The sequence below is a fragment of the Symsagittifera roscoffensis genome, chromosome 8, assembly GCF_963678635.1.
Source record: "Symsagittifera roscoffensis chromosome 8, txSymRosc1.1, whole genome shotgun sequence".
Taxonomy (NCBI): domain Eukaryota; kingdom Metazoa; phylum Xenacoelomorpha; order Acoela; family Convolutidae; genus Symsagittifera; species Symsagittifera roscoffensis.
The window spans coordinates 26,217,708-26,240,091 of NC_087069.1; the positions used below are offsets into that span (position 1 = coordinate 26,217,708).

General features: G+C 35.2%; 2 protein-coding genes across 2 annotated transcripts; both read left to right on the forward strand.

Annotated features, from left to right (window-relative positions):
- LOC134853714 (solute carrier family 15 member 1-like) lies at positions 1-20,755 on the forward strand (the record flags this gene model as incomplete). Its single annotated transcript, XM_063869714.1, is given in 14 exon segments — positions 1-144; positions 603-812; positions 2,451-2,570; positions 2,694-2,804; positions 3,492-3,637; positions 4,106-4,187; positions 4,922-5,053; positions 8,006-8,191; positions 8,549-8,595; positions 8,976-9,086; positions 10,428-10,542; positions 10,862-11,023; positions 19,908-20,018; positions 20,295-20,755. Coding segments are annotated over 14 exon segments (1,920 nt in total), but the record flags the coding sequence as incomplete, so codon positions are not given.
- Positions 16,713-18,368, forward strand: LOC134853190 (heat shock 70 kDa protein-like). Its single transcript, XM_063869149.1, has one exon. The coding sequence runs from the start codon at positions 16,713-16,715 to the stop codon at positions 18,366-18,368; it is 1,656 nt and encodes a 551-aa protein (XP_063725219.1).
- Positions 20,756-22,384: the final 1,629 nt, after the last annotated feature.

Here is a 22,384-nt window from a genome sequence, read left to right on the forward strand (position 1 = left end):
GCAGTGTCTACTGTGCCCATCTGGTTCTCCCACAATGAGATGGTGGCAGGCACTATTCTGGGACTGAGTCTCATTGCACTGGGCACTGGGGGTATTAAGCCATGTGTGTGTGCCTTTGGAGGGGACCAGATACCACAAGATAAAGTAGGTTTGACGTCATCAACTGGTATGATGTCATCTACTGGTATGACGTCATCAACACAGTAGGTGATGCCGTGTTGATGACGTCATAAGCGACGGCAATAATTTGGAAAAAAAAATAAGATGAATTTAAATTAAGCGTTAATATTCAAATAAATTTATCATTCAAATCGCCATATAATTTTGTTTTTCTCCGATTGTTTTTTTTGAGATATCATGATATCGAGGGCTAATCCCTCTGGGCGATTCTAGGTAGAGTTGCTAGCTTCAATTGACCCTGTAATTTACTAACAATAATTTGAAAAAAAAACTGTTGCGAGACTTTTGATTCAGCTGGAACTCAATATATTTGTTTCGTTGTAAATTTTCGGTTAAAATTTTAACATCTGAGCAATCATTTTTTTCCAGAGTTTCAATAATGTTTTCAAAGATTGTCGATGAGTGAACTTTATACTTTTCAGCCTCTCCTGCGAGACATGTTCTTCTCGGTGTTCTATGTGTCCATCAACATAGGCGCCTTCATCTCCATGATCCTCACCCCCATCCTCAGGGAAGACGTGCAGTGCTTCGACAAGGACTGCTACACCCTCGCATTCGGAGTCCCAGCCGCTCTGTTCATGGTCGCCATTGTCATATTCGTCCTCGGAACACCACTCTACGAGGCTAAGAAGGTAAAACCAAAACTATAAATTTTTGCCATACCCTTATAAAGTTGAAAAATTACTAAATAGACTTGTCCAAAATCATTTATTCCGCATATTGCATGTAAAAAATGTTGTACAATGACACATTTTTTTGCAGCCTAGAACATCAAAAGCCATTTTATACAAAGATAGCAGGTTACTGTACAAGTAGCACAGAATGCTCCAACCATATTCTTTAGAAAACTACGTTTTGGAAAGTTTTTTTAACTTAGTTTAATTTTTTCTGCTTGATGTTAAGAGATCTGACGTAAAAACGTAACTTAGGCAAATTAGACAGTCATAATAATACAGGAAAATTGGACAAAAAATTTTGTAGAACAAAGAGAAAAAAAACTTCAAAATTTTTTTTTTTTAAATTTCAACTTTTTTGCAGGGAATTTTTGACTTTTTTGAAATTTTTGGTTCCCAAAATGAAGCTAAAAACTCCAAAAACTAGTTTAACTTGCTTCAAATTGAGTTTTAAGGTTTCAAATCAGGCATAATTTAGCTGTTTTAAGCCTGCTTGCTTGCTTTTTATTCGCTTGACACTAGAAAAAATGTTGGGAATTTTTAATGTGGTTCGAATCGCGACTGAAAGATTTAACATGATATATCACTCAGCTCACCCAATTGATACTTGCGGTAGCTGATTTTGCGTGGAAAAAGAAAAAACTAAAACACACTCGAATACAAAAACTCTCCCCATTTTCAATGGTCGGAACAATTAGCTTAAATATATCAAACAAGAGAAAAAGCCGAAAGGGTGAACTCGATAAGAGTTTTTTAGTTTATTTACTAACCAAATGGTTTCGCTAGTTACCGATTAATAACATTACGTTTGGCAGGTAAACATTAGTTGTCGAAATGTTTTTAAAAGCCTTTAGGTGCCTACATGGTATGAAAAAAAAACCATACGTCTCGAAAGATAGCTAGAGAACTCAAACACTAAGGTTCCCAAGATTGCGGCACAGTTATTGTTCCGACCATTGAAGATGGCGAAGAACTTTGTATCCGGGTGTGCTTTAGTTTTTTTTCCACGCGAAATCAAGTAGCACACACAATGATTGGACTGGGTTGAGTGTTATATCATGTTAAAGCATTTTCAGTCGTAATTCGAACGTCATCAAACATTTTTAAAATATATATCCTGGAGTCGAGAAAAACCGGTTTGAAGATTTTGTTTTTTCGTCTAATTTTGAGCGAGTGAGCAGGCTGACATGCTCAAAACTTATTTATGCTTAATTTAAGTCTTGAAATTTTAGTTTTACTCAATTGAAATTAGTTTTTGGAGTTGTAAGCTTCATCTTACGAATCAAAAACTTCAAAAATTTCGGGAAAAAAATTAGAAAAATTATTTTTAAAAACTTAAGATTTTTTTGATGTTTTTTGTTTTTCTTGTTATTTGTCATCAAAATTGTTTTCCAATGTGCATATTTTACAAAGACTGACAAAAACGCACAAGATCTAATTTTTCGCATAGATTCCTTTATCACACCAAGCTTAAAAAATGACTCTAATTGGAAAAATAATTTTGTTGTAACTTCTTAAGACTGGTCGGAACATTATGTGTTACTTTCACAGTAACCGGCTATTCTTGTTTATAAATGAATTTTCTTTCCTTTTAAGGTGACTGGTGAGTCGATGATTGTGCGGGCATGTGGTGCCATTGGATCTGCAGTTAAGAACAGAGTGCAGGGGGGTCGCAAACAGGAGTGCTTCCTCTATCACGCTTCACCCAAATACGAAGTGACCTTTTTCAAAATCGCCAAAATTAATTTAAGGAAACTGTTTCGAGAATGTTTGAATTGCAAAAAAAAAAAATTGTTTACTGTTTGATCATAAAATACTGATGATATTTGCAATTTTCAGAAAAGTTTCCTGGACGAGATCACCCAGCTGGGTCGTATCTTCATCATGACCCTGCCCACTGCCATCTTTTTCATGGGCTTTGACCAGCAGGGATCCACATGGACCATACAGGCTAGTGTCACATTAGCAGTCTTACGATGAACTGGCTCGTTGGACCTCAACGTGGTCATTGGGTTCTAGATGAGTTCTTCTTCATCAAAAAATTCATTTTTTGTTTAAAAAGCTCCGTTTTCCTTTTGTATGACTGGCTTTTTGCCGAGACCAGGGGTAGATTGAGGGAATTCAAGAATTTGAACCCCTTTCTTACTACTTTACAACATCCATTTTCGACGGACAGACCCACAGATACTGGTATGGAAGCGTCTTCATTGTAAGTTGGGAGAACCCGGAAAATCAATTCGGCCCACCCACGAAAACAGACCCAAATTTTTCCAAAATCCGCATTCCCCTTGAGGAGAAACCTAGATCCACCCCTTGGTCGAGACAAAGATAACTTTCATCATTAGCAAAGAAAAAAGTTTCGAACAAAAACCCAATCAGTACAGTTTATCCAAAACTGAATTGCTGGCTGCTCTTTGGCGAATAAGATTTAATTACAAGTTTGGATTTTTGAGAAATTAAGACACCAATCGATATGTCAGGCCTGTACCCTTTTTTGTACTCTTCTAAGATCGAATTCTATGATCACTTAAAAAACGTTTTGCATTTATAACTTCCTGAAAACGAAATATAATTTTTCTATAAACTTATATTTCTATAAACTTTAAAATTAATAAACTTTGACTTGCCCTCTTTTAGGCTCAACAGATGAATGGCAACTTGGGCTTCATCACTCTCTACCCTGACCAGATGCAGTTCATCAACTCACTCCTCGTCATCTTACTCGTCCCCATCACATACAACATCATTTACCCCCTACTGCACAAATGCCACATTATGCGCACGTAAGTTGCCACCCTAGTTTTCCACCAAGTGAACAATCTCTCCCACCCTCCCGTAGACACTTAGTTAAATGTAGTGACATGAGAGAAGAAAACAATTTTCAGCCAATAGGAATTCAGCAGTTTGCATGTTGATTGCGGCGGCAATTCTGATGCGCGGAGGACCGAAAGCGGGAAATTTTTAAATTAATCAGCGTTCTTTAAAATATCGAAAACGGACTGAATTTATTGCTAAATCCCTTCAAATTTTTGAATAATGAGCTCTGATTGGCTGACATAATTTTCGCGCATTCTGTCCCCCGCGCATAAGGAACTCCGTGGTTTAGAGAACGAAATTGTTCAGATGAGCCATTCAAACTAACAGGTATGGCCAATTGAGTTTAGTTTGCATTGAATCGTAATAGAACCTGATCGCGACTCTGATTGGACCCCTCCCTCCCCCTCCCTCAGATGCTTATTCCTTCATTTCAGGCGTCTTCAGAAGATGGGGGTAGGGATGGTGCTCGGTTGTGGTGCTTTCGTCATGGCCGCTATGCTGCAGCTCAAAATTGACGTGAGTTTCCAAACAAGCAGTGAAATTTTCAAACTCAAAATCGGGTTTTAATGATTGAATTTGAATTAATTGAAAAAAAATACCCATGTGAATTGAATCATCATCCTACTTCGCATAAAGTTTGTTAATTTACTTCAGAAGAAGATTGTGGCATTTATATTAACACAGAGGCGAAGTAGAGCCTCGCACCACTTGCAATACAACAAACATTAAAGAAGAAAGAAAACGAAAAAAAGAGAGAAAAACCTTGAAAAAAACTAGGTGAACCAAAATTTTCGTAAGACTAGTTAAAATATAACCCGGGTTATCCGTTGAGCCGAAATTTTTTTAAATGAAAAGTTGAAAAAGTTTCAAGTCCCCTGAAACTGCTATGAACAACACTAATGAACAACTACCATGATATTAAATAACAGCACAACAAAAATCCGTTATGTGACACCTAAGCCGACAAAAAATTGAGCAGGGAAATAAAAAATCCGACAGTTCAATTTTTGCCGGAATTTTTTTTCGATTATCTACATACTGAAAAAAGAGTCTGGAAATTATTAAGGTTCAATAAAAAAGCCAATTTAATTTCTTGTAAAAAATGCTTACGGGAAAAAAGTCTAGTTCACAATTACAAGACACTTGCTCTTGCAAGTGTAATCTTTCAAAACATCAGATTTTTGCACTTCTAAAGACTTTCCTGGTTCATATCATTTTTTAAATTTCTCATTCAAATGTGTTTAATCCAGGGCACCCTTCCATTTGACCGACTGACCAGTAAGCAGACGGCAGTGTGGGCTGTGAACACTCTCCCCTGCCACATGGATGTGAACTTCTACGAGAACGGACTACTCAAAGAAGAGACACGAGTGCCACACCAGGTACAGTTTTTTTCCAATAAAAATTTTTTTTTAAACTTGCACAAGACTTCGCTGAAAAAATATGTTTTTTTTTGGGCGATAAATAGATTCAAATTTGGCGTCAAACAACATGTTTATAGATTTATTAGGATAAACATCAAGATTTGAAATGAGTAACACGGAGTACATAACCAAGGAAATACCTTCGACTTCATGCCAGCAGGAAATTCATGATTCCAGGGCATTCCTGGAATTCCTGGCAGGACCTATCTAAGAACCCTGCCGAAAAATCTAAAAAATTGAGTTTGAAAATCTTTGAAAAAATAAAGTCTGATATTTCCACAATAGCTAAATGACGGAAAAGTTGAAGCGTCGGATTAATTTACCATGTGATAAAAAAATAGTTGAAAGCCAGGCCTGGACACCTGCTAAGTACCTTTTCAGGAAATCTAATAAATCATTGGTTTACAAAACTTTTTTTAAAAATTTAATTAAAAATTTCGTTAACTTACGATTTTGCAATACCGCGAAGTCCTTTTTATGCTCAAAAAAATTCTTTCGGAAGTTTTTGTCTTTAATTTATTTCAAGACTCATTTTTCTACACAAAATAATCAAAAATCATATCTGCATTTTGTGTAAGACCTCAACTATTGTTTTTCCGTTTTCAAATGGCAAGGTTAATCTTTATCTCTTAAAAAGCAGCCTACATTTTTCAAGCAAAAATTTTCATGACGAAAATTTTCAAGCCATATACACAAGAATGCACTTTTTTAAAAAAAATCGGTGTAAAAAGTACTGTTTTCATTTAAAAAGCAAATCTTCATGTGTAGTTTTTGTGCGAGGTTCTTGCCAATCAACCAGTGGGTTTTAATGTATGAGAAAATCCTTGGTTAAAACATTTTTGAGCGGATTTGCATCCACTAGCAAACTTCAATTTTCACCAAAAACCTGGCAAAACCTGACAAGAATAATAAATAATTATCACTACAAAAATCATTAGCAAAACATTAACTAAAATAGATTGCTCAGATTGATTTAGAATTATCATAAAGCAGCACATTGAAGGCAACAAACGTTTTCCTCTACGTTTATCATTTTTACGAAAAAAATCCTCAAAATTATTTTAAAAATCTTATGAGGTATTGTTACTTTCAAATAATTTTTACTTGAGTCAATTTTTCTTCACATCCGGGGCTTGACTATTTTTCGATGCAAGTTTTTTTTTCATAGTTGCGGGAGAAATGAATTGGTTTCCTTTGACTTTTTATATATGAAACTGAGTTAATTCGGTTTGCGTTCAATTATTTTTTTGAGGCGAAAAATTTCAAATCTTGTGGATGTCATACTTACTTTTATTCCTTGAAAAAACTATTATGATTGAATTTTGGTGGAATTTTTCTCTTAGCTTTTTTTATAAGAGCTACTCAGCTACTGCAAAACAAAATAGCTCAAATTGCGTTCAGGAATACGCCTAAGAGATGACTTGTTGGACTTGACTGAATAACATGGCAAAGAAAGTTTGCATCACGATGCTTTTGGTTTACTTTAAATGCTATAATATTTTATTCAAAAAAACAACTCATTTTTAGCTACTAAAACAGTCCACATTTTTATTGCGAAAAACATGAAAACACAAAGGAAACTACTTGCAAACCTTTAGTTTAAATCAAAAAAGTTCATTTTTTGCTGTTTAGGTTAAGACATCCAACATTTATGGTCATATTCGATGATAAAAATATAGTAAAACGTAGAAATTGGTTGACACGTGTACAAGTATGGCCAAAATACTAAAACAAACAAAAATTTTGGGACAATAAATAAAACAGAACAATTTTTTCATCGATTTGATCGACAAATCGATTCATATCCATTTTTTATCAAACAAGACAGTTTCATAGCTCATCTGTTCTCATTAAAATATACAAGCAGTTTAAACAACCAATCTATCAATATGGTGTATTAATATACGGAGTTGCCAATAAAACCGCTTTAAAAAATTTGCTAGTACAACAAAACTTTCAGTTAGAGTTGCGTTTCGCCTCAAAAAAAACACAAGAATCAAGGACTATAAGAAAAACACAGGGGATTTGCTCAATCAATGAATTACACGCATACGAACTGCTGAAATTTTTCTCTAAAGTAATAAGACGAGAACATGAAAATGACAACGTGAAAAAAAAAATTTTCAAAACAAAAATTGGACAAATCACTTGATACCACCAGAAAAATAAAATCACTCACAACAAAAAAACTAACACGAAATAACAAAAAGTCAATATCTGTGCAATAACTAAACAGTCTATAGACAACCTTATGCACAAAATCAGAGAAACTTATTTAGTTGATTGCGACTACTTCAATAAATGGTTTTGGTAAAAAAAAAGTTTTGAGTAGTTGTTTTTTTTTAAATTGAACTATAAAGCGAACACCCAAAAGAAACATCATATTATTTGAAAAAAAGGAAATAATATAAAATATAATTTTCAAGTCTGAAAACTGTTTTTTGCTACTTTTTTTTGCTCTAAATATTTCTGTAAAAACATATCAATTAGATGCAAGATAAAGCAACTGTAATATTTTGAATTTTAATTTTCTTTTTAAATCGACTATCTTTTTTTTCTGTGTAAATGTTACTTGGATTAAACAACCAGGTCCATATAAAACAGTACTCAATAGAAATTTCTCAGCGGCGCTTCAACAGGTTGAATCACTTTCTGCGTTTGCTCAAGTTGGTGCTCTATCAATGATAAGCTTTCTATATTGTTGGATTTTTGCACTACTTGAAACAAATTTATTATTAATTTTTGTGAGTCAATTTTGGATGATTTCTGTTGATAATTTGCAGAACTTGATCCAACTTTTGAATTACTATAGAGAAAGTACATAAGCAGCCAAAAAAATTATGCGACAATTAAGTAAAAATCAACCAAAAATTTAAGATTATTAGTGGGGATTTTGTTCTTAATTTGCAGAACTTGATCCGACACGTGTACAACTATGGAGACAGTGTTGAGATGGAGTTCACACCTGGAGTGAACTGCAGTCTATATGTGCACTCAATCAGCCCATTCAACATCACAGGAGTGGAGAGTGGGGCTGAGAAGGCCACTTATGTGTATCTCTACTCTGACAAGGGGGACCTCACATACTACCAACAGGTAGGCTTTTAGTTGATGTTTTTCTGGTATGTTCGGACCTCTTTAATCACCCCCCCCCCCCCCCCCACCCTCCTCCTCCTTTGAAAGGGAAAATATACTTAAGTACTAATATTTAGAATTGTTACTAATATTTTAGGTACAAAATTCGCATATGCTTCTGCTTAATTTTGAATTAGTCTTTATGAGGGTGGTTATTCTTTATTAGCTACCATAGGGGCGAAGTAATTTAAGAGAACCGTCTTCTCCTCAGAAATGCGCTGTGTATTCTGAGATTTTGTGTAAGTGTATTTATTGTTTAGTTTATATTTTCTGTCATTTATTTCTGCTTCAAGTTTTGACATTTTGATCATAATTTAGAGCAAGAGTGAAGAGAGCTCGCCGACTGCTGCCGATTGCTACTTCTCGTAAGTTGATTACTTAAATAACATATTTCACAACTGTCGTTCTTTCAGTAGCGCCTCTCCTCCTCAATTCTCGCTGCAAAATGTTCCCAGATCCCCCTTTGCTACTGTTTTACGAAAACCCGTTTCAGCTGACCAACTGATAAGGATTTCTGAAGACGCCATAGGCTTCAATGTGTATACTAGTTTTGAGGGCCGCGTCAATTTTATTTACTTATTTATCTATTGAAACAATTTTTTCAAAAAGTCTGAAAAAGGGACTTCCTTCAAAAAGTGCCCGCGGAACACAAAAAGTTAACGAATACTCCCCCGTAGTTTAATTTCTGCGCACGTCAATAAATACTTGTAAAGTAAAGTATCATTACCTAACTGTTTCGTTTCAGGTTTTTCTCTCCACTGAATGCAACGACAGAGTTCAAAGTTGGAAGCGAAGAGTTTTCAGTCCCACAGGGAGACTTCGTGGTTGCAGACGCAGAAGGCAACAGTGGCAACAAGTGAGCAATTAGAACGAGAAAATTAGCTCTAAATTCAGTTTTTGCATGTTATTGTCTGAAAAGAGAGTAATAAAAGTTGAACCAGGCAATAATTTGAAGTTTTTGCCTACAGTTGTATCATGAATTAACTGATAAACATATTTTCTTATCCAATGTTTATACCAGCTTTTTTTTGTTTTCTTCATTTACACTTTTTTGCGGATTAAAAATTGACTTACTAAGCAGTGTGCCTTCAGCGATTCTTCATATTTTACCTTACCTGAAAATTTTCGCTATTGTTCTGACCCCCTCTGTAACCTAAATGGGGGATTGTGGTGTTCCCGGTTGGTCACAAAACATCAAAAAAGTTACATGGTACGTAAAAAAGCTACCCTAGTTAGCCTAACTATACAATTCTATACTGTTCCATAGAAACAAGAATTCTTCCATACAAAATAGAAGGTATTATCGAAAAATAATCTGATTCAGAATTACCTTAAAAACTGTTTTTTTAATTTTTCAAACAGACAAAAATTTTGTTTCAAAAATTTGGAACAAGTTTAACAAATAAATGAAAATTAAGGTAAATGAAAATTTAGGAACTTTTCAATAACCTTTTTGCAGTATGAAGATCATAACAGGAAGAGTGTTTTTTCCGCCCAAAAGTTGGTGCCTCAAGGATAAGACCTAGAAGGTAAAAAGTGGTATCTTAAAACCATCTTGCTGGCCGCGTTTCGGGTTTTATTAACTTTCAGATGCAGAATATTGGTCTGAACGCTATTTGTTTTTCGTTTTTCGTTTTTGACAATAATTTGTCATAAAGCAAAGAAATGTTGGCCTCCTTTTTCAAACTTCAACGTAACTTTACAAGTAAAACTTCTTCAATGATATCTCAGCGATAATCATTTTTCATTCTTGCCGTTTTTCATCTAATTCATTCGCTCTTTATATAAAATCAACAGAAACTTTTTGAAAAAAAGTAGTTTTTTAAATGTTTTTAAAATCCTTCTCAATGTTTGAAGTTCTTTTCTTTGAATCATTTTGGTCAGAACATTTTGCTTTACTTTCACAATAACTTGCTCTTCTTGCTTAAAATGAAATCGGCTGTGATGGTGCCCAGCAATCATATGGTTGGGGTTCTAAATTTTACGTGCGCTGCAATTTGGGAGGCGAGCTCCTGAAGATTGTCATTGTCTTAAACCAGCTTGGTTAAAACCGCTTGGTTAACTTCAGATAATCATCCTACGGGTTAAGCTTCTGCCTGGTTAACTGAAAAACGTTTCGGACGCTTTTAATTTAAATGCAATCACCTCTATCGCAGCTCGATTGAAAAAGTCATTTGACAAAATAAATTCGTTTTAGCAAAACAGTCTACGCTCAGGTGACGTTCTCTGAGTTTGTGGATTTTGAGAGTGAGACACAGTTTGACGCCAACTATGGAGGCATTTACCTCATCTCTTTCACAGAAAACCCCAAAGTAAGCTATTTTTAGTCATCCGGGCGTTAGATGTGTTCCGAGTTGGAAAATGATATGCTCATCTGTTGCCCTTTTCCCTCTCTGATAAACTTCCGTTATCAAACAGAACTATAGTAAACTATCTTTCTAGCCACAAAAACATCCAACTTTCAAGATCAACCATGTTACGAGTGGTTTTTAGGTCCGTTAGCAATATAGTTTTAAGGAAAAAAAAACACTTTTGCCAAAACTTCGCAAACAGTTTTGCCTTTATTTGCTGGCGCTTTTGAGTTTTTTTTTTATAAAAAATGATTGGAACCATCTTAAATTATATTCACAGGCCAACGGAACAGAAGAAGAGGCTCAATTCATCCAGCAAGTGTGGCCAGTGCTGGACTCCGAGGAGAGTGTGATGATCTACTGGCAGATCCCTCAGTACATCATACTCACTCTGGCAGAAGTGCTGGTGTCTGTCACGGGTCTGGACTTCGCCTACTCAGAGGTAAGCATTTCACCCGCTGCAAAAACAGTTCTTGCAGTCCATTATAATTGTAAAAAACTTTCGTAGCAGAATCGCTTAGTTCTATATAGCAAAATTTTTGAAATGATTTTTTCTGAAATTGCGGATGACAAGTTCAAATTAAGCTAGCTTTACGCAATTTTTACTGCAGAAAAATAACATTTTTGCTGCTTGTTTACGTGTGGTTTATTAGTTCAAAACACGTTGGTTCTTCACGTTGGTTAATAGTTATAATTTCCATCAAAGAGAGATGTACAATTTTACACAAAGTTTAAAAGCTCTTAACACAATATTTACAATCAAAATTCCTCAACTTTAACAAAACTTTGATTTTTCGAGCTCTCCCAAAGCATTGGCAAAATTTTCTGCGCCGCCTTGCACTTTTTTGCACTTTTTGAAAAAAAAATTGTTGACAAAAAAATCGCGTTTTTTTTGGCGCGCGCTCCCCCTCAAAGTTAGTATATATTGGCGTCAGCATATATAAAGTTAGTATATATAATTTTAGGGTCGGTTGGCCAAAAATGGATTTCTGAAAAAGTATCAAATGGGGGACCCTTTGGGTCGGCAGGGGGTCGAATCCCTGAGGGGAAGGGGGCGTCCGCCCCCCCCCCCCCTAAATCCGCCCCTGTATCAGTCCCTAATTGATACACTCTTTGCAGCAGCGGGTTTAGGGAGTATGAAGGTGGAGCGGATCAAACCCTTTGTTGAAATTTTCTGACATCCATTTTCGGCCGACCAACCATATTTTTTAGATGCTCTTTTGGCGCCAATATATACTACCTTGAAAGAGAACGCGTGCCGAAAAAACGCAAATTTTCAATAAATTTTTTTCAAAAAGTGCCCCAAAATGGCGCAGAAAATTTGATAAAAACACGCTTTTTATAGTATTCTGAGAAAACTCACACAATCAATTTGGTCGACCTGAAAAAATGATCAATAAAATCATCAAAAATATTTTGAAATTTTGCCCCCCCCCCTCCTCGAGAAAAACGTAGATCCGGCCCTGACTCTTTCGATTAGTATACGTTTAAAAATTGGCCAATTATACTCTTGTCCAAAACACACTCGGCCCCAATTTCGAAAGTATTTTTTTCTACTTCTGGAAGAACAAAAACCAAACTTGTATTGGTCGAGATATGATGGAGTTTTGCATTGTCTGCCTAGCTAACTCAAAGTCGTAATAAACCTTCTCCTCCTTGACTAACATTTGAAATAAAAACCTAATTTCATAAGACTCTGACTGAATTTTAATCTTTGACCCACTAAACGACATAGCAATTTGGAAGTTGCAGTGAGTTTTTTCAACGCTTGTAGAACGCCATTCCAGGCAAAGAATTCTTAAACCAATTTTTCCAGATTACGTTGAAAACAGCTTCAACCAACGATATCTAGCTGAATTACTATTACGTAAACTAATAAAGCGAGAGTAGACATTAGAAGCTTTACCTAGAAGCAAATTACTTCGACATAAAAAGAAATCAAAAGCAGGATGACTAGGTTTTCGTCCCAACGGTCGCTCATTAGGCCGGTTGGCAGCATCATGTGAAACAAATTGAACCACGGTAATTGACAATATTAGCTTGACGATAAAGTTTTTCAGCCTTCAGCCTTTTTTAACCACACCACCACAATAAATACCAATTCAGCGTTTCCTTGCCACCAGAGAGGTCCACTTTGTATAAATTCTACGCGCTACTCTTTGACACAGACCATTCCTAGAGATAATTTTCATACGCGAGACGTATTTGTGTATTAAATTGTGTGCACACAACATTGGGTACCAGAGTCCGAGTGAACTTTTTCAATGCAGCGTCTCAGAGCAAAAAAAAGCGTCTCAGAGGAAGTACAAATGTTTCTGCAAAAAATAATCTTAGGTGAAATTTAGATAAATCTTCGTCGAAAACAGACAATTTATGGTTTCAATGAACATATTGTTTGGCGTCTTCAAATCGCATTTTACTTAATACCCGCTAGAATGATCTATGCACACAAATGTTAAAAGTTAAGATGGATCCAGTCGATTTAGCATTGGAATTCCTAGTCCGTGAATATTGTTTTTTTTTGTATAATAACCAGCCTTTAACCCACTGAACACGCTCATCACGTGATATTTTTAGTGTTTTTATGTTTTTTGCTGACCGTAGACATTTTTTCAAACAGTCGTGGAATTCTCGAAATTAAAAACCAACTGGCTATGATTTTTGTAGACGTGGATCAAGCTGTTGATTACGTGGGCCAACTCTAAAATTTTTGTCGGAAAATCTAGCAATCGTGTACCAAAATCGAAAAAACTACCCGACGTATTTTGAATCATTTTTCGAATCACTCATTTCCATTTTACTATGATAAAATATATTCCAAAAAATGATCGTTTTGAGCTGGTTTTCAGCTATTTTCAGCTGTTGCAAAACAAAAAAGTTGAAAAAATATTTTCTATTTACTAATCGAAGATTACCCGTTTATGTCAAATCTGATAGACCAATAAAAAAAACTATCGTAGCTATTTTCATTTAAGACATTAAGAAAAACTCAATTATAGTGATTTTCTGTTGATTTGAATTGGTTTTTCATTTCATTTTTTAGTATTTCAAATTTAATTTAACGATACAACAAAATTTCGAAAAAATTTGAAAAAATTTTAAAAAACTTTGAATGAAATTTGTTTAAATGAAAATCTGTTTCAAGATTGGTCATTTTTTGCAGTAAAAAAAAGTTTTGAACTGAAAATGCAAAAAAAATCACTGAGATTATCCATCTGAAATTTTGATCTAATTTTGAGGTTTTTGTAGAGTACAGGCATCTACCATATTCGCACTCCCTTTTCAGATTCCATGGAAAAGTTGAAAAAACGCTGTCATTTGAAATAAAACATTTTTCATTCTTTGACAAAACAACATGATAAGTAAAAAAGACGTATCCGCAACCTCACAATTTTTTCATGTGAACTTTCGGATGATAATCGAGTTTTTGCTTCAGTGCACTTAAAACTGCTTTTAGGTGATGTTACCCACACATGAAGAAATCTTACCAACATTTTCAGCACAACTTGCTATTTAAAATTCTTCTTCAAAAGTTTCTGCTGTTTTTGAGGTCAGATTTTTAGGGTCAGATTTTTCTTTAGCTTTCCTTTCATATCCGATATATGAAAAAAATATTAGAAGTAAGGAAATTTTTAAACATAAATTACATTGCTACAAAGCAAACTGACACTGAATTGGCCCAGGTTTGATCATTTTGAGGGCGAGTGAAATCAAATTATCACTCTTTCAGAGTACACTTTCTTTGCCATTACCGTCATTAACTGTCATTAACAGTTGTGTGAAAGAATAATTTTGATAATGTTTGACCCTATTTAGGTGTAACTGGCAAAAAGTTGATCAACTATAATGCGGAGCATAAAGATAGATAGCGACCGTAACTAGCTTTTTGAACTTGAAAACTGACTAACAGTGTCTAACTTCCAATGCTTTGCAAAAACAAAAGATTGTTTTTTGTTTTTTAAAATCTGTATGTAGAAAATTTTGCATAACTACATACATTATTGTTCCGACTTTCGATACGAATGTAACGGAATATTTGTGCTCGGGGTGAGGTTTTTTTCTTCAGACAAATTTCGACTTTTTAACTAACTATTTTTGACGGAAGTTTTTTTATATCATTCGAAAGGTATTGTTGTACTGAGCTTAAATTTGAAAAGATATTTCACCTGTGATTATTTTTTTAAAAGTTATGAGGGTTTTAAGATTGCCATTTTGACCAATTTGGGACAATTAACGAGCGATATAATTCGCGCTATTAACGCGTAAGCGGAGATTTAATCCGTCCTATAAATCGTTCCAAATTGGTTGAACGAAGGTTATTTGCCATAATTGATTTGTTACTAGGAACAAAATCTCTCTTTCTGTACTTTATATGGCGTGTGGGGGGATGATTTTCATTAAAAATTTCAACTTTAAAAAAAAATTATTTTTTATTTCATTTAATTTTTTTATGTTATTACTGCTGCTCCATAAACCCTAAAAGGCAGTCGGAACATTCAGGGCTTCGCCTTGATACAAGCAGTCTTGTTATAGGTCTATTCTTAACGACTATTCCTAATTATAGGTTTATTTTATAACAAATCTATTTTAACGTTGAGTCAAAATTGATGTTAATCGATAAACTTTTAGAAATGACGATGACTAAATGAAAGTGTAGAACTTAGACATAAATGTTCCCCAATTGTAAAATTAGTTGCATATAGGGGCTATAGCATAACAATTGTTTTCTCTATCTTTACAATTTGAGGGAAGTTACTGCATATACTGCATGAGGGAAGTTACTACATATCATCGGGTGAAAAGAGCAGTCCATATTTTTCGTCTCTGATTTCTTGTAGCATCGCTAGCATGATTTCCCGCTGATGCCCCCTAGTTTACAGGATTGATTGTTGCTTTTTCGAATTTTTTTTTTGAAATTCGAAGAATAAGTTACTGTATTTTAAGTGTTAGAAATTTAGAAATTGAGAATCATCTGTTTTTGTGGAATTTAACCTGTAATAGAAAATACAGGCAGGCTCATCCAAAACCAGTTCAGTTTGGATATTTCTGCATCTACTATCTAGTCTTCAGTCCTATCTTAATCTCTTTTTCACCGTACTTTAGGACACAGACTTCTGCAATTTATTCATTTTCAAGATCAAAAAATAGTTTTTATTGAAACAGGGCGAACTTACTCTTTTTCACCTGCTTTAGCTACTTTAATATTCAGAGCAATGGGAGATTCGCCGCATTGCCTGTCATTAGAGACATAAGCAATAGACACATTCCGCTTGACATAAACATCTCGTTCCTTAACAATACTAATGGATTTGATTTTTATCAAGGTTCATAAAACTGAAGGAACAAAAAATTTCGTTTCAGAAACCAAAAACAAAGAATTGATTTTTAATTTTAAAACTTTATGCTCAGTCGTCTTGTTTAGATCTGATTCATTGGTTAGACTGAAAAAGCTATCTGATTTTAAAGTGTGATTAAGTTAAAAATAGAAAGGAGTCTCACGATAGCCTTCTGTATTATTAGTGTAGCATTTGAAAAACTACATACTAAAAAATGAAATTGCAAACTATATTTCTCAGAAATATCAAATATGATTCTACCCACGACTCTACTAATCATCTATTTTTTTTTCTAAAATTGCTCTACTTTTTTTCCAAATTGCATTATTTATCTCTAAAAGCAATAGTAAGAGTAATTTTTTGTGATAAAAACATGATTAATGAAAATTTTCCATAAAGCTGAAAAAAAGCATTTTTTTGTTAAGCAGCAGAATTTGCTCAATGTAACATAATTTTTTGGGGGCGTGGCGGATATTGATTGTCTGTTTTCTAGAGCCAGCCACTACATCACGAGCGAATAAATCTGCCAAAGTGTAAAAAAAAATAAGTTAAATCCGAATATGAAGCCGAATTATAAAGCCGAATAAACTTCTTTCGTATGGAACTTTCTCTGTGTTCTATCATAATCTCGAGCTATCAGTGTCTTCAAGTATAAATACCAACAACTTCATTACACTATTGCTACTGCTAACGCATCTACCAGCTACTGTTCAATTTCTTGCCTTCATTTTTGATTTAAAAACAAAATCGCTGAAACTATAGAAAAAACTGTTTGAACTGAAAAAGCCACAAAGTATGGCAAGAACAGCACCCGCTATTGGTATTGACTTGGGAACCACCTTCTCATGTTTGGGGGTGTTCAAAAATGGTAAAGTGGAAATTATTGCCAATGACATGGGTAACCGAACCACTCCTTCCTATGTCTCTTTCAATGACTCGGAGCGAATGGTCGGAGAGGCTGCTAAAAACCAAGCGGCGATGAATCCGACGAACACAGTTTTCGACACCCACCGTCTAATTGGCCGAAAGTTCTCAGAGGGAACTGTTCAAAGAGACATCAAGCTCTGGCCTTTCAAGGTGCTAAACAACAACGGCAAGCCACAAATCGAAGTTGAGTATAAAGCCGAGACGAAAAAATTCTACGCCGAAGAAATCAGCTCGATGGTATTGATGAAAATGAAGGAAACAGCCGAGGCATACTTGGGAGCACCAGTAAAAGATGCAGTGATTACAGTTCCAACTTTTTTTAACAACGCCCAGAGAGCCGCGATCAAAGACGCCGGAGCTATTGCTGGACTGAATTTCTTGAGAATCATCAATGCAACAACAGCAGCTGCTTTGGCGTATGGTCTGTACAAGAAGACGGATAGTGAAAGCAATGTCTTGATTTTTGACTTGGGAGGAGGGAATTCCAACGTTTCAATTCTAACAGCTCAACACGGAGTATGGGAAGTCAAAACTACAGCCGGTGACACTCATTTGGGTGGCGAAGATTTTGACAACCGTCTCGTGGAACATCTATACCTGGAGTTCAAGAAAAAGTTCAAACATGATCCCTCGCAGAATAAAAAATCTTTGATGAGACTCAGAATTGCTGCTGAGAATGCCAAGAGAACCCTGTCATCCAGTGCCCAAGCCACAATCGAGATTGACTCTTTGTACCAAGGGATCGACTTCTACAGCACCATCACCAGATCTCGATTCGAAGACTTGTGCAACAATCTTTTCCGAAGAACTTTGGAACCAGTGACTAGAGCTCTTAGAGATGCTCAATTGAGCAAAAGTGACATTCATGAAGTGGTGTTGGTCGGAGGTTCAACCAGGATTCCAAAGATCAGGAAACTTCTAGAAGAATTCTTCAATGGCAAACAGCTGAACTGCTCAATCAATCCAGATGAAGCAGTTGCTTATGGCGCTGCAGTTCAAGCTGCTGTTCTGACGAGCGTCAAAGAGGAAGCGATCAATGGCATTCTTCTGATCGACGTTGTACCTCTGTCGCTTGGAATCGAAACTGCCGGAGGAACAATGGCGAAAATTGTCAAGAGAAACACGAAAGTTCCAACCCTGCCCATTCCAACCCTGAACATAACTACTTCTACCCATAATCAACCAGAAGTCACGGTTCAGGTTTTTGAGGGAGAAGGAGAAACGATCAAGGATAACAATCTGCTGGGATCTTTCACTTTGCAAGGAATTCGACCTGCGCCTCGGGGAGTCCCGCAGATCGAGGTGTCTTTCTACGTTGATTCAAACTACATGCTGACTGTCACTGCTGACTCTAATTGGTGTACTGGAGTTAAGGTTACGAACGTCCAAAATCGACTGAGTCAGCAGGACATCGATCGAATGGTTGCCGATGCCGAGAAATTCAAGGCCGAAGACGACGCTATGGGGGGCTTGAATGGAGCATCCCGAGAGCAGAGCGGGTCAACTCTTGAGAATGTTGACTAAAATCCAAAAAAAAACTTGCTAACTGAAAAATTGCCAGCAGAACTTTGAAAGCGCCAATGAACTAATGGAAACCAGAAAAATATAACACACTGTTTTTTTTTCAAAAATTTGTTAAAGACAGTTGATGTAAACTGATGATACCTCCAAAATAATACACTATTTCAATTAATATACAGATGAAAATTGACTATCAGTGCTCTTGCCCAAAAGCACAGTAGGTATCTTTCCTTTTTTGTCGCACAAACGAGGAACTCGGTGAAATATGAATTTTCCCGGTCGTAATTTTCCCGGAATTTTTTCTTATTGACTATAGAGATCATTTTCCTAAGGTATCATTATCTTATTGACAATAGAGATGCAGTATTTATTTATGCATTTTGGCAATCTGAGCTTTTGTTAGGAATAAAGTCATTTTAGATAATGAAAAAAGCAACAAAATTGAGCTGAAAAAGAAGGCACCATATAACTTAATATCGCCACTTTCAATTTTGATTTTTTTAATTTTCAGCTTGGTCATTGTCAGGGTGGCAACAGTGACTAAGAAATCTCAGGCACTGACGGCACTGATAGTCGCACTGATGAAAAAAGATGCCAAGCACTGACATTTTAAAAAAAAATAGCCTGTTTTTGGTTTTTTGACCCAACTCTTTTCAACCAAACTAATTTCTTCTCAGAACTGCTCCTACTACTTGAAAAAAAACCTATAACGTATAAACCTACTTAGATTTTTGATTTTGAACAATTCAGCAAATAGAATTGGGCAATTAAGACCTGTTGCAAAAGAAAGAAATTCGATGTTTCATTTGGTCTAAAACTGAATCACAAAATACTATCAGTATCAATGTTTCTCAATTGGTAATTAGTGTGTCATCTCTGGAAAACGAAACACAGTATTCTACTAGCATACAGAAGAATCAACTACGAAAGCAGTCCCATTGAAGAGAGCAAAAAAAACCAAAAAGTTATATTTCTCAGGAACAATTTAACGGCCATTACATCGAAAACTGCTGTTTCAGACGTTCAGATTTAATATGGTATCAAATTGAAGACCAAGACCCTAATTTATTTTGCAATTGTTTAATTTTCAGAATAGTGATTTTAGAGACTCTTTCTAATCTATTTTTAAGGAAGATCGATCAGTGGCAACTGATTGAAAGGTCTCTTGAGTCAATTTGAATTTAAATAGATTATTTTTGATTTATATTTGAACTACGTCCCCAAAATTTAGTTTTTGTTCAATTAAAATGCATTTAGTAAAACCATGACACACACTAGCAAAATGATTTAATTTCATTAGCAATTAAGTGATTATTTAAAATAAAAAACTGGTGGCACTGGTACTCGTTTGCTGGCTCTGATATAGCACTGACTGCTCTGAGATATTCGGACTGATTTGGCACTAACCCCACTGACTGAACTGACACCGTGGCCAAGCTGTTTTTGTTTTTTAATTTTTTGTTTCCGCTTTTTTAATCCAACTTTGGTCTAGTTTATGGCGTCAATTTCAGCGTGTGATTTTCAACAAAAATACAATTTTAGGCGGGTGCTGGCGTGAAGTCTTGTGCTCAGGCCATCTGGTTACTAGGAGATGCCCTTGGAAATCTGATTGACATCGTCCTCTTCAGCTCAATCTTGGGACAGTACCAGACGGTGAGTCAATTTTATAGCACAATATCAGGAAACTTCACCGAATGACAAAATTTTTGTGTTAACAAAAACCAATCAGAAATGTAGCGCAGTAACTGGGTATTTTTAGTGGTCTGTCAAATCTCGAGGTTTTAAATTTCACACTTGAGCAATAAATATGGTTTTAACTAACGATTTTTCCAGAAAAAAAAATCAAATAGTATTGTCTTTTTCTGATATAGTTCCTATAATCTACTAAATATGTTTTTTGGAATTGTTCAAGCATCGATGGTTGTTCAGGTGATGCAGTTCTTCATTGTTTCCGCAATAATCCTCCTTGGTGCCATCCTCTTCATCATCCTCGCCTGTTTCTACCGCCCATTCGTCCCACCCTCCACCTCGAGAGTCAACAGCCAAGTGTACAATGAGATTATGGAGTCCAACTTAGTGAACTCGGATGAACTTAACAACCAGCAGGCCAAATTGGGAGACTCTGCTTTGAGTAGCTCATTTGGGAAGCCGTACGGAACTTCGAGCACGTGAACAAAATTATGATCTCTCATGAATGTTCTGATTGTCAATGTATTTAATAAAATTTTTTAGAAATAGCCATAGCCTGAATTATTGATGTCTGAATTAATTAGTCCGAATTAACTGATAAACTGCAACTAAACTGAAATTTGGTTTTAAGCTTTGCAGCTTCGCTTTACATGTGCTTCCTTGTTTCAAAATTGCCTGAAATGACCAGAAGAGTACCAATTTGCTGGCCGTCAAAATAAAATTTCAAAATTCTTTTCATCCAGAAAAAACGCTTGAAGTAAGCTGTCTTATTGCAAAAACGGTAATAATTTAGACTAAAAATATACTGAAACAAGTAGCACAGAATGTTTTGGCCACGTGTATTTTTTCACTTTTCTTCAAATTAGTGTCGTTTTTAGTGGGCGGTGAGATTCGAGAACAATAATATTGCGGATAATATTATTGAATTAGGCATGAGCGACATTTGTTTTACAAAAACGAAAAAACAGAAAAAGTTCTACACAACGAACGTTACTCGCTCGAAAAAAAATAAAACCTCAATAGTTTCAAAAAAAGTTTTTCTGAACACTGGGTCAGATGTTTGAAAAATCTTTTCAATGTCGTTCGAATCACGACTGAAAGGGATTTTTCATGATTTATCATTTTACCCATTCCAATTATTTGTGGTAAGTGATTTTGCGCGGCACAAAAGTAAAAACTAAACCACACCCGAATACAAAGTTCCTCCCCATTTTCAATGATCGGAACAAAAAACCCGAACACTGTTTTACCACATTGTGACTGGAAAGAAACCTTGCTTCCGATGGGAACAGTTTTCCTAACTTTTTAGTCTATTTCCGAAAAGGACGACGGTAACTGAAGTCGCATTAGTCTTCGTGCCTATTCAGTAGCGATTAGGTGCACATTTTTGTGTCTGTATGTTCCTGGATTCCAGAGACAAGCCTTTAAACTTGTTAAAATTTTGTCGGAACGATCAAAGGAAATTAAAGGACAAAAGAAGAACAAAGGGAGCCTCCTTGTTGCGGAATTCGCTTACAATGCAGAAAATGCACAGTTTGGCCTCGTAATGAAAATATTTTCAATTTCATTGAGAAAACTGATGAACAGATTGGTTTTTAATCCCCTCGGACACTTGAAAGTTAGTATTGACTATTCAAACCTTAACTGAAGATCCTTTTTTTCCGCGCAACTTGCTCTGTTTTTATTGAAAATCATAATTGTCGCGACCACTAAAAATATGAGAAAAAGTTTAATTTTATGTTTTATTTTTAGTTTTCGTTCATTTTTTTGAAGACAAATGTTGTCGGTTATATCTAAGTTACTAAGTTTCTATACGATTGTATATTATATAATTCTCGAATCAGATCAAGCACTTGAAACGAAAATACGTTTTAAAAAATACTGAAAAATACTTATTAAAAGTTTTTATTATAAATATGACCGGAACAATATGTGCTACTTGCACAGCCACCAGCTATCCTTGTTTACCTTGTATTTAGCCAAAAGGTCTGAAGGGTGATAATTTTTTTTAGATTTTTTCTGAAAACAAACCCGTCCTAAATAAGTGAAAAATCACTTATTCATTAAAAATCACATTCAATAACAATATAAACAAGGATAGACATTTGCTGTGCAAGCAGCACAGAATGCTTTGACCAGATTCATAAAAAACAATGACTGTACAATGTCAAGAGAAAAATATAAAAACATATAGAAAATTAGTGAGTTAGGCATACATAATCTACAATATCTGTCCTAAAAAAAGAATAACCAACAAAAAAAATCGAAATTAGTTCAATTTTTTTCACTTTAATTTTAGATAATTTTCAAAAAAATTCTTTTGCCAAAGT

What these genes read in the sequence shown, in the direction of transcription:
- LOC134853190 (XM_063869149.1), top strand. Translation starts at nt 16,713, where the DNA reads ATGGCAAGAACAGCACCCGCTATTGGTATTGACTTGGGAACCACCTTC.